At 44.2% G+C, this 13,589-nt stretch overlaps 1 protein-coding gene across 1 annotated transcript; it reads right to left on the bottom strand.

The window, feature by feature from the left end:
- Positions 1 to 13,171, bottom strand: LOC106568275 (BRCA1-associated protein). Its single transcript, XM_082960480.1, has 9 exons — positions 12,826 to 13,171; positions 12,338 to 12,571; positions 9,721 to 9,834; positions 9,177 to 9,606; positions 8,892 to 9,030; positions 2,947 to 3,054; positions 2,534 to 2,826; positions 2,195 to 2,334; positions 1 to 1,867 (listed from the first exon to the last, which is right to left on the bottom strand). Exons 7-9 carry the CDS (start codon positions 2,716 to 2,718, stop codon positions 1,653 to 1,655), a joined length of 540 nt encoding a protein of 179 aa, XP_082816606.1. The 5' UTR covers positions 2,719 to 2,826; positions 2,947 to 3,054; positions 8,892 to 9,030; positions 9,177 to 9,606; positions 9,721 to 9,834; positions 12,338 to 12,571; positions 12,826 to 13,171; the 3' UTR covers positions 1 to 1,652.
- Between the last annotated feature and the right edge of the window lie 418 nt (positions 13,172 to 13,589).

Consider the following 13,589-nt stretch of genomic DNA (forward strand, 5'->3'; position numbering starts at 1 on the left):
TACAAATGGTAACATCATTTATTGAGCACTTTAACATGTATACAAAAAACACAGTGAACTGCTGGAAGTTGACATTCAGGAAGGTAAAATGAAATAAGACATGTTCACATTAGGCTAAAGGTGGGATTCTGCTGCTGTTGTGTACTATTCCAACATCTGTGTTGACCTAGATACAATACCATGCTATGACAATATTGATGCTATATTATAGTGGAAAGCTGTACTGAGCACACTGAGCACAACACAAACACACGCATGTACACAGCTTACCAGGATCTGGTCAGTAGTGCAGTGTATAGGCAATACAGATACACACAGGTAAGTGCAGGGAAACAGGAGTCAAACTGTTGTATGATATTGTATTTGTAGAGTATTGTATTACAGGGATTGACATTAAAGTCTGAAAGGCACTTGCCCAATCACTTGCCTGAAAATGTAAATTAGCTATTTACACACAGAAGTGCCATATATTGTCTTTCACCTACACATAGGGGAGGAACCAGAAAGATCACTACTGGAATTGTTTGTATTTTGGTTTTTATTAGTAGAACAGGCTCAACTTGCCCGACTGCTATACGTCTTTCATTTAAATAATGGGGAGGAACCAGAAAGATCAGCTTAAGCTACTGGAATTCTTTGCAGTTTTATTTTTTTTTAACTTTTTGTTAAAAATCACCTGCCCAACGTGGAACTTTAGGCTTAACTTGCATGACTGCTCAGATGACTTGGCCCAGGCAATAGAGCAACCCTCGATGTCAGGTGCACATCTCAGATCAGTGTAGGAATGCCAAAGCATCAGCCACATATACCTGTGGCCGTCTGTTAAGTCTACAGCTCTGACAGGTCATTTCTAAATTGAGAAATTAAACATTTCAGCACTTGACTTAATCTCTCAGATAAAGTGATGTTCAGTTTGTTTTGTCACATATTAAATTATCTAAATGAAAAAAAATACATTCTCACGCTAGTCATGCCGTTTCCTGAGAACAGATTGTAATCAGATGTTATATAAAATATAGATGACAAACGCTGCCAAACAGCTGGTAGTGAAGCTCAGAAGCAGACTTTCTAAACCCATTTATAACAACACACATACCTACAAAAAGTGACTGGACATTTAGAAAAGCATTCAAACATGAGGTATTCATCCACTTCTCACTTCCTTATTCACATGAATCTCTCCTCCTTTCAGGAAGAAAACAAGGTGAAAAATAAAACACTGCATTTTTTATAGAAGGATGGAGGGAGAAGAGCAAAGTCAGCATCTTGAAGCAGAGATATACACCCAACTTCTGATCCCATCCTCTTAGAGTACTGTCTAAGGAGCCAAAGTCCTTTTGCAAACACGCACGCTCACACACTTTAATAATGTAATTTTGGTGGGTCATTTCAGGCATCTGACATCTTTGGTTTTACCACAGCCTCAAAGTCAAAATAGGTTATATCATAGAAAATTTATGAAAACAAAAAATGTGCTTTTTGGTCTTCATTTAAGGTTAGGAATAAGGTTAGCAGTGTGGTTAAGGCTAGGTTTAAAAATCACATTTTAAGAAGAGAAATTGTAGAAATAGGCAGGGTTTATGACTTTGTGGCTGTGGTAATTAGTGAAGACCAACATCTCTCCCTCTCTCCACTTCCTGGTTGTGTCTTCTCTACTTCCCCCTTTCGGACCGCCCCCTGCGGCCTCGGCCTATGGCAGTGGAGGGTCCTGGGGCAGGAGTGGCTGCTGCGCCTATGTTGAGGTGTCCTTCCTGTATCTCAGTCCTGGTCTCTGGAGGCAGACCTATCTGCTGCTGAGTCTCCAGGTAAAACATGACATCTCTCAGCTGCTCCTGGAGCTCTGCTATCACCCCGTCCTTACGCTCGCCTGGAGGAGGGAAAGAGAGGTTAAAGGCATCAAAGAGATGAGATGAAATGTTGTCATCCATTTAACTCCCAGATAGAGACTACGTCCACAATGGAGGGTTCTAGTCTCTCCCTCCCCCAGAATTAGGTTCTAGTCTCTCCCTCCCCCAGAATTAGGTTCTAGTCTCTCCCTCCCCCAGAATTAGGTTCTAGTCTCTCCCTCCCCCAGAATTAGGTTCTAGTCTCTCCCTACCCCAGAATTAGGTTCTAGTCTCTCCCTCCCCCAGAATTAGGTTCTAGTCTCTCCCTCCCCCAGAATTAGGTTCTAGTCTCCCTCCCCCAGACTCACCAGTCTCTCTAGCCTTGTGCTCATCTTCAGCCAGCTGGGCCTGTAGCTGAACCTGATTGGCTCTCAGACAGCGGTTCATTTCCTGTTCCTCTTTCAGCTCCTGACCAAGCTTCATCACACGGGTCGACAACTGACCACACCTGGAGGAGGGGGAGACAAAGATGGTGCTACCAAGACACACCGATTTTCAATAGCAGATAACGTCTCTCCCCACTAGTTTAGAGAGAGAGAGAAAATGAACACCTACAGTACAACATGACTATGGCCACAGTCAGATTGTAATATTTTACTGTGTCAGGATGATTGACAGCTGCCTGCAGTGTGAGAGGATCGACCTACTTCCTGTCCATGCTCTGTTTGTCCTTGGCCAGCTCTTCCAGCCGACGTTCCAGGTTATCACATCGATCTATGGTCTCCTTAAACTTGGCCTTCATGCTGTTGATCTGAAACACACACACACACACACACAAACACTGAATCGGGTATTTAGCTGAATGGATAGATAGAGACATGATTTCAGACATGCAGTAATGATTCTTATCCGACCTCCTCTGCTGTGTCCTTCTCCAGGTGAACAATCTTATTCTCCCAGTAAATACGCTGGGACTCCAGCTGTCTCGCAGGTGAGAATACTGCAGGAAGAGGTTACATCATTCTGGCTGAGATATCTGCTGTAACAGCTGTTTGCCATGTTAACTAATAGGTATCACACTTTTAGAATGAAAAACAGGGAGTCAAACACACACACACACCTAATTGCAGAGTGTCTATCTTCTCCTCTTGACAGGTTTCTCCTTCACACCCGTACTGAACCATCTTCCCATCAGTCTTACTGGCCACCAGCCTGTGAACATAGTTATCTGCACGCACGCACACACACACACACACACACACACACACACACACACACACACCACACACACACACACACACACACACACACACACACACACATCAGTGAAGCACTGTTGCAGTGCTACACACAGGGTTTTATATTAGTGGTGAGAACGTTTAAACGACATTGGGATCGTTAACATTTAGATAAAATATTTTATTTTCTTTTTCACAAAATGAAAATCACAGTGCAGTTATCACAAAACTACCACTAACAGGTGTCGATCACCCCCATCATAAAGGGAACTCTATTTAACAGATACCTAATGCAACAATACTGTAACGTTAGGAGGAGATATGCATCTTTCAAATGATTTACCACGGAAATAAATCGCTCCGCACGTCGGCATCGTCGTTAACAGTTCCAAAAAATGTAAGAGAGTAAGACAGGGAAGGGACAGCAGCGAAGTCCTGTATGGCAATACTGAGAAAGTCCCATGAGAAGGTGGTTGTAGTAACCTGGTATATTTATGTTTACCATTAGATGGCAGTATTGACTCAAGACGGGGGTTTGCTTTCCACTATCTGTAGCCATTTCCTATGTCTGCCTATATAACTGTGATTTAAGAAAGCTTCAGGTAGCTTAAGCCAGGTGCATTAGAGGATGTTATTCTAAGTTACAATTAAATACAAACTTTGCAAGGTGGAATTGAGTCACTGTGACAGTACAGGTTCAATGCTTAACCATCTGAAAGGGAGTCACTGTGACAGTACAGGTTCAATGCTTAACCATCTGAAAGGGAGTCACTGTGACAGTACAGGTTCAATGCTTAACCATCTGAAAGGGAGTCACTGTGACAGTACAGGTTCAATGCTTAACCATCTGAAAGGGAGTCACTGTGACAGTACAGGTTCAATGCTTAACCATCTGAAAGGGAGTCACTGTGACAGTACAGGTTCAATGCTTAACCATCTGAAAGGGAGTCACTGTGACAGTACAGGTTCAATGCTTAACCATCTGAAAGGGAGTCACTGTGACAGTACAGGTTCAATGCTTAACCATCTGAAAGGGAGTCACTGTGACAGTACAGGTTCAATGCTTAACCATCTGAAAGGGAGTCACTGTGACAGTACAGGTTCAATGCTTAACCATCTGAAAGGGAGTCACTGTGACAGTACAGGTTCAATGCTTAACCATCTGAAAGGGAGTCACTGTGACAGTACAGGTTCAATGCTTAACCATCTGAAAGGGAGTCACTGTGACAGTACAGGTTCAATGCTTAACCATCTGAAAGGGAGTCACTGTGACAGTACAGGTTCAATGCTTAACCATCTGAAAGGGAGTCACTGTGACAGTACAGGTTCAATGCTTAACCATCTGAAAGGGAGTCACTGTGACAGTACAGGTTCAATGCTTAACCATCTGAAAGGGAGTCACTGTGACAGTACAGGTTCAATGCTTAACCATCTGAAAGGGAGTCACTGTGACAGTACAGGTTCAATGCTTAACCATCTGAAAGGGAGTCACTGTGACAGTACAGGTTCAATGCTTAACCATCTGAAAGGGAGTCACTGTGACAGTACAGGTTCAATGCTTAACCATCTGAAAGGGAGTCACTGTGACAGTACAGGTTCAATGCTTAACCATCTGAAAGGGAGTCACTGTGACCCAACCAGTTGCTGGCAGCAGATAAGGGACGGAGTGAGAAAATCACAGCGCTGATTACAGAAATGATTGCAGTTGATATGCAGCCATTGGCAAATGGTAGAGGATGTTGGCTTCACTGCCCTGATGGCATATCTAGAACCAGACTACAAGATGCCATGTCGAAAAAGGGGTAGGGGACAGCAGGAAGTTGAGCGCTGTCTGGTAGCCAGGTAGATTGAACTGCATTGGCCCCCATAGCGGTCATAAACAGGATCATATCTGAATTGTGAATTCACGTCATTTTATTACTTTTTCTTGTCATTAAAATGTTTTTTTTTTTTTAAATGGCACTTTAAATGTTAAGAACAATTGCACATTGGGCGGCAGGTGTCCTGGCGGTTAAGAGCGTTGGGCCAGTAACGGAAAAGTCGCTGAATCCAAGAGCCGACGAGGGGAAATATATGTTGATGTGTCCTTGAGCAAGGAACTTAACCCTAATTGCTCCTGTATGACACATTGGATAAGAGCATCTGCTAAATGACTAAAATGTAATTGTATATTTCTCACATCCCCGTTTTATATACATTGTAGTTGAGATATATATAATATATACTGCTCAAAAAAATAAAGGGAACACTTAAACAACACAATGTAACTCCAAGTCAATCACACTTCTGTGAAATCAAACTGTCCACTTAGGAAGCAACACTGATTGACAATAAATGTCACATGCTGTTGTGCAAATGGAATAGACAACAGGTGGAAATTATAGGCAATTAGCAAGACACCCCCAATAAAGGAGTGGTTCTGCAGGTGGGTACCACAGACCACTTCTCAGTTCCTATGCTTCCTGGCTGATGTTTTGGTCACTTTTGAATGCTGGCGGTGCTTTCACTCTAGTGGTAGCATGGGACGGAGTCTACAACCCACACAAGTGGCTCAGGTAGTGCAGCTCATCCAGGATGGCACATCAATGCGAGCTGTGGCAAGAAGGTTTGCTGTGTCTGTCAGCGTAGTGTCCAGAGCATGGAGGCGCTACCAGGAGACATGCCAGTACATCAGGAGACGTGGAGGAGGCCGTAGGAGGGCAACAACCCAGCAGCAGGACCGCTACCTCCGCCTTTGTGCAAGGAGGAGCAGGAGGAGCACTGCCAGAGCCCTGCAAAATGACATGTCTGCTCAAACGGTCAGAAACAGACTCCATGAGGGTGGTATGAGGGCCCGACGTCCACAGGTGGGGGTTGTGCTTACAGCCCAACACCGTGCAGGACGTTTGGCATTTGCCAGAGAACACCAAGATTGGCAAATTCGCCACTGGCGCCCTGTGCTCTTCACAGATTAAAGCAGGTTCACACTGAGCATGTGATAGACGTGACAGAGTCTGGAGACGCCGTGGAGAACGTTCTGCTGCCTGCAACATCCTCCAGCATGACCGGTTTGGCGGTGGGTCAGTCATGGTGTGGGGTGGCATTTCTTTGGGGGGCCGCACAGCCCTCCATGTGCTCGCCAGAGGTAGCCTGACTGCCATTAGGTACCGAGATGAGATCATCAGACCCCTTGTGAGACCATATGCTGGTGCGGTTGGCCCTGGGTTCCTCCTAATGCAAGACAATGCTAGACCTCATGTGGCTGGAGTGTGTCAGCAGTTCCTGCAAGAGGAAGGCATTGATGCTATGGACTGGCCTGCCCGTTCCCCAGACCTGAATCCAAATGAGCACATCTGGGACATCATGTCTCGCTCCATCCACCAACGCCACGTTGCACCACAGACTGTCCAGGAGTTGGCGGATGCTTTAGTCCAGGTCTGGGAGGAGATCCCTCAGGAGACCATCCGTCACCTCATCAGGAGCATGCCCAGGCGTTGTAGGGAGGTCATACAGGCACGTGGAGGCCACACACACACACTACTGAGCCTCATTTTGACTTGTTTTAAGGACATTTACATTTACATTACATTTTAGTCATTTAGCAGATGCTCTTATCCAGAGCGACTTACAGTAGTGAATGCATACATTTCATACAATTTTTTTCTTCTTCGTACTTGGCCCCCCGTGGGAATCGAACCAACAACCCTGGCGTTGCAAACACCATGCTCTACCAACTGAGCTACGGGGAAGGCTACGGGGAAGACATTACATCTAAGTTGGATCAGCCTGTAGTGTGGTTTTCCACTTTAATTTTGAGTGTGACTCCAAATCCAGACCTCCATGGGTTGATCAATTGGATTTCCATTGATTATTTTTGTGTGATTTTGTTGTCAGCACATTCAACTATGTAAAGAAAAAAGTATTTAATGGTTATTTTATTCATTCAGATCTAGGATGTGTTATTTTAGTGTTCCCTTTATTTTTTTGAGCAGTGTATATATATATGCATACACACACACAGTGGGGGGAAAAAGTATTTGATCCCCTGCTGATTTTGTACATTTGCCCACTGACAAAGAAAGGATCAGTCTATAATTTTAATGGTAGGTATATTTCAACAGTGAGAGAAAACGGACTCTGACTTTTCCGACGGAAAATCTGACTTTTCGGCTCGACTTGGTTCCGAATTTTCGGAAAATCAGACTTTTAGGAAACGGACTCGGACGGACTTTTCGGACGGACCGGAAATCGGACTTTTCGGAAATTCGGACTTTTCGGAAATTCGGACTTTTCGGAAATTCGGACTTTTCGGAAATCCCCAAAAAATCCAGAAAAACGCATGTCAAAAATGTTATAAATTGATTTGCATTTTAATGAGGGAAATAAGTATTTGACCCCCTCTCAATCAGAAAGATTTCTGGCTCCCAGGTGTCTTTTATACAGGTAACGAGCTAAGATTAGGAGCACACTCTTAAAGGGAGTGCTCCTAATCTCAGTTTGTTATCTGTATAAAAGACTCCCGTCCACAGAAGCAATCAGATTCCAAACTCTCCACCATGGACAAGACCAAAGAGCTCTCCAAGCATGTCAGGGACAAGATTGTAGACCTACACAAGGCTGGAATGGGCTACAAGACGATCGCCAAGCAGCTTGGTGAGAAGGTGACAACAGTTGGTGTGATTATTTGCAAATGGAAGAAACACAAAATAACTGTCAATCTCCCTCGGCCTGGGGCTCCATGCAAGATCTCACCTCGTGGAGTTACAATGATCATGAGAACGGTGAGGAATCAGCCCAGAACTACACGGGAGGATCTTGTCAATGATCTCAAGGCAGCTGGGACCATAGTCACCAAGAAAACAATTGGTAACACACTACGCCATGAAGGACTGAAATCCTGCAGCGCCCGCAAGGTCCCCCTGCTCAAGAAAGCACATATACATGCCCGTCTGAAGTTTGCCAATGAACATCTGAATGATACAGAGGACAACTGGGTGAAAGTGTTGTGGTCAGATGAGACCAAAATGGAGCTCTTTGGCATCAACTCAACTCGCCGTGTTTGGAGGAGGAGGAATGCTGCCTATGACCCCAAGAACACCATCCCCACCGTCAAACATGGAGGTGGAAGCGTTATGCTTTGGGGGTGTTTTTCTGCTAATGGGACAGGACAACTTCACCGCATCAAAGGGACGATGGATGAGGCCATGTACCGTCAAATCTTGGGTGAGAACCTCCTTCCCCCAGCCAGGGCATTGAAAATGGGTCGTGGATGGGTATTCCAGCATGACAATGACCCAAAACACACGGCCAAGGCAACAAAGGAGTGGCTCAAGAAGAAGCACATCAAGGTCCTGCAGTGGCCTAGCAAGTCTCCAGACCTTAATCCCATAGATAATCTGTGGAGGGAGCTGAAGGTTCGAGTTGACAAACGTCAGCCTCGAAACCTTAATGACTTGGAGAAGATCTGCAAAGAGGAGTGGGAAAAAATCCCTCCTGAGATGTGTGCAAACCTGGTGGCCAACTACAAGATACGTCTGACCTCTGTGATTGCCAACAAGGGTTTTGCCACCAAGTACTAAGTCATGTTTTGCAGAGGGGTCAAATACTTATTTCCCTCATTAAAATGCAAATCAATTTATAACATTTTTGACATGCGTTTTTCTGGATTTTTTTGGTGTTATTCTGTCTCTCACTGTTCAAATAAACCTACCATTAAAATTATAGTTTGATCATTTCTTTGTCGGTGGGCAAACATACAAAATCAGCAGGGGATCAAATACTTTTTTCCCTCACTGTATAGAGACAGAAGTCGGTAATCTTGCCCCTAGCCCTCCACAGTATCCTGTACCTCCAGCATAGTCCCAGACACGGTGGTTAGTGAGCTGCATGGCATACGTGTGTTGCGTCTCCTCAAAGTGTTTGTCGGCATGACGACTGACATAGCGACCGCAGCCGATATGACCACAGATCAGACAGATCCAAAGGTTCTGGAGGGGGAGGGGCATAGGAGGGAAAACATTACCCAGGGGGAGGGGCGTAGGAGGGAAAACATTAGCAACTGTAAACAACAAGAGTACCTGTAGACGTATGCAAATGTATGTAGTGTTGATTATAGTGTGTAAATAATGTTTACCTCCTGAACTCCACATTCAAAGCACTTGTTCTCCACTACAGGCTCTGGGGTCTGACAATACCGACACACAGGACACCTGGAACACAACAGTCAATACAACCCAGTCAACACCTTTACACACATAAAAACACCAAATGCACAGTAGCTACCACTTCTATTGTCCCCATGCTAAAACACAATGCCATATTGCTCACAAAAGGACTAAAACTGCAGCACATGATAGACAGAGAAATTAACTCAGGGTCATGCTGTGAGTCGTGTGTGTGCTGGTATATTCTCACGAGGCATCCTCCCAGCGTTGCAGACACAGGCTGTGGAAGCTGTGGTTACAGAGTGTGGTGAGAACCCCATTCACTGACTCATCCATCCTCTCCAGACACACGGTACACTTAGGGAGCTCTGTCAGCTCCATCACTGGAAGACCGGTGCCCTGGGGGGTGGGAGGGTGAGAGAGAGAGACAGAGAGAGAGAGAAATTATTAAAATCTATGTCCTCAAGTGCACTGCTCAGACAGTCATTAGAGGTACTGGTGTACATACTGTACCTGCTCAGACTTGATGACCTCAGCTCTCTCCACATAGACCAGCTGACAGACTGCATACTCTATGGAGTTTAACGTAGGGCCATTACACGCTGTGCAGAAACTATCTGCATCAGCCTGGAGAGTGAAAGGGGGAGACAGAGAGAGACGGAGTAATAATGTGAATAATTCTAAAAACAGTTTCTAAGCAGACTTTCAGATACAACAACAGCAGTGTTCTGTGATCTTACTCATCTCACCTGGCTACTAAACTTGATCAGCACCATGTACTGGTTAGAGGTGGAGTCTCGTATGATCTTACTCATCTCACCTGGCTACTAAACTTGATCAGCACCATGTACTGGTTAGAGGTGGAGTCTCGTATGATCTTACTCATCTCACCTGGCTACTAAACTTGATCAGCACCATGTACTGGTTAGAGGTGGAGTCTCGTATGATCTTACTCATCTCACCTGGCTACTAAACTTGATCAGCACCATGTACTGGTTAGAGGTGGAGTCTCGTATGATCTTACTCATCTCACCTGGCTACTAAACTTGATCAGCACCATGTACTGGTTAGAGGTGGAGTCTCGTATGATCTTACTCATCTCACCTGGCTACTAAACTTGATCAGCACCATGTACTGGTTAGAGGTGGAGTCTCGTATGATCTTACTCATCTCACCTGGCTACTAAACTTGATCAGCACCATGTACTGGTTAGAGGTGGAGTCTCGTATGATCGTACTCATCTCACCTGGCTACTAAACTTGATCAGCACCATGTACTGGTTAGAGGTGGAGTCTCGTATGATCTTACTCATCTCACCTGGCTACTAAACTTGATCAGCACCATGTACTGGTTAGAGGTGGAGTCTCGTATGATCTTACTCATCTCACCTGGCTACTAAACTTGATCAGCACCATGTACTGGTTAGAGGTGGAGTCTCGTATGATCTTCATGTGCTCCATGACATCATAAAATGGTGCCACAAACTTCTTGAGGTCGTGGCTTGTCATGGTGGAGGGGACGGTCAGGATACACAGCATGGCACTGCGACGCACGTCCTCATATTGCCAGTGAGAAATCTTTTCAATAAACAATATCTTTGGTATATTGTAGTCGCTCAGGATATAGTACAGAATGTCTACTGCATGGTAGGCTTGGGTGATATAATGTATACCGGGGGATATTTGGAAATAGCCAGATGGTTTTTCAACCATAGTTACAGTATGGAATTCACAACTAAACTAAATATTGTAACTATTAAGTTAACTGTTTAAAATGTGCTAAATGCTCTGCAATTGTACATTTGGTTTGCCAATTTAGTAGTTATCTAGCTGGTTAGCTTCTTGCCAAATTAAGCTTCTCTTGATAACAGCAGAGAATCCCCTCCTGGATCAAGAGCCTTGCCGTTTAATATTTATTTTGAGTGTGCAGCAAACTGACTAGCATTTTTTACTTACTTGTATAACTTTATGGGATTTTACATGTACTTGTTAGCATTGCTAACCTTCGAATTAGAGGCTCCGTGGGGTTTGAAAGTAGCGCCCCTCGTGTTCAGTGCCGATATTACCGAATATCCCAATCTGGATACCGCCCAAGCCTACTGAATGGAAATATAAAGCCAATGGGTTCAGACTCAATGAGCACTGTTAGTTTCTGAACAGAGTAAAAACTCAAAACGGACGACTAGAATGTTGTCTTCGCGGTAGAGCGCTCTGGTAGCAGTTCTTCTCTACCAGGTCTCCATGATGTTTACAAGTGACCTTTTGTTCACCTTAACTCAGCACACCTTGGCCAGACACTCTGTTCCCCTTTTCTCTCACAGTAACATGCTGACCACACCACTTGCGTTGTGTACACATACATGTTATTCAATCATTTCATCCAAACTGCTAGCGCGCGTCAACGAGTGTCTGCGTAGCCAGGCGCTAAAATAGAACTTAGTTCTACTTGACGCATGACGTGCTGCAAGTCCCGCCTCTCCCATCTCCTCAGTCTTTTAGGAGCATATGCGCATATTGGTGATTGAAAAATGAACTGATGTTCACACTCCAGTCCACTTGGTGGTGGTAATACACCTTAAAGTTAGTTGCCAACTGCCATATAAAATCCACAGAAGACAGAAGGAGGAGAGATTACTGGAAACTAACTAGATTTCCCCTTTTATCTGTGGATTAATTGTTTGAGTAGAGAACACACCATTTTGTGTGACTCAAAATAGGTCAAAATTCTACAAAGATCCAGAAAAAAGGACCTTGAGCATTCCAGGTAAAATAACAACCCAATGTTTATATCCCAGGACAAATTAGCTAGCAACAGCAAGCTAGCTAGCTAAATGGCCATTAATGTTTTCTTGTGTTTCGACCTGTCCCCAAATTAATATTGTTGGTTCAGAGTTCGTTTTGATATTTCAACCTGTGTTTACATCCTAATAATAAGAAAGATTGCTCAGAAAACCAGTGTTTTAAACGGCGTATGCTTTCTTAGATTTTGACTTTATGCCGATTAAGAAAAGCAGAGTAAAGTGTTTACATGTCTAAAGCCATACTCGGCCTTATGCCATAATTAGTTTAATATCGAATTATTAGTCTGCATGTAAACATACTCAGTGTTGTGTATAGCAACAGAGACTCACTTGGTCTTGTAGAGGTGCATGAAGCCGTGGATTATCTCCACTGAGGGGTTTCCACTGAAGAAGGAGATCTGGTCTGGAAGCTGCTTGGAGGGCGAGTCTGGAGCCACCTCTGTGCCCTCGGCACTGACCTCTGTAGGGCCCTCAGTAGGACCCCTCCGTCTGGTTGATCCTCTAGGGGTTTGGCTCCTCCACCCTCTTCTCCCTCTGCCCCAGTCTGCTCACCCTCTTCTTTATCTACAGGGGAGAAATGTAGGTTTCTAGTAGTTTCTATTCCTATAAAGTCTGACAGACTGATAACCACAGCTGTATTTTCTTTAGTCAGACATTCTGAAATCTCAGAATATGTTTTAACACATCCCATCTCCCTATACACACACACCACATGTATTAGTATTATTACACACCAACAAATAATAATGCATTGGTTTGTGTACAGCATCATATTCATTAAATATGTCATCCATATAGCTTTATACTCTGATTCTTACCAGGGTTGGGTGTGAAGGTCTCGATGACCATGTCTCCCATGGTTCTGCTGCCGATGTGCTGATGTAAGACGGCTGCTCTCTCTAACTCTGTCTTCCCACTCAGAGAGAGCCTGGCTGAGCTCAGTGCTTTCTCCTGCAAATCCTCCTCTGACATATCCTCAACTACAGGGTCAGAGAGCAAAAGGGGGAGAGGGAGAGAAAAAGGGAGAATAGGCAAACACAAAGCATCAACTTCTGGATCAATACCTATTGCCATCATTGCTGAATTACTCAGACAAATGTGTTCCAGAAACAGTAACCTGAGCAGGTCTCTGATGGTAAGAGGAGGGAGTGACTTGCTCTGATGCTGTTGCCTGACTCCTCAAACTTAATTATTCCCGCTGTTCTATGTTCTACCGCTGTGAGTCTGGCAAGAATAACTATGTACGTCAGGGTCACAGATTTTTTTTTGAATCCTTCAGAATAAGAGTCAAATCCTGTATACTTTTGAAAATGTGCACAATCAATATAGTTTATACTAGTTATCATACAAAGAGTAATTACATGTAATTCTATAAGATATTACGTATTTGTCTATTTCCTTTACGCAACTTACAGAAAATTGTGTATGTCCAGTATGAAAAAACAATTGGATTTAAGCTGATCGGTCCTTAAAAAGAGTGGCCACAAAATGAGCAGCAACGCTCCTCTGGGTGTAAATTCTGTGGATTTGGAAACTACAAGTGCTCCTGAGTAGAATGGCCCCTTTTACTGGACACAATGTA

Source organism: Salmo salar, chromosome 13 (genome assembly GCF_965601325.2).
Source record: "Salmo salar chromosome 13, fSalSal1, whole genome shotgun sequence".
Lineage (NCBI taxonomy): Eukaryota > Metazoa > Chordata > Actinopteri > Salmoniformes > Salmonidae > Salmo > Salmo salar.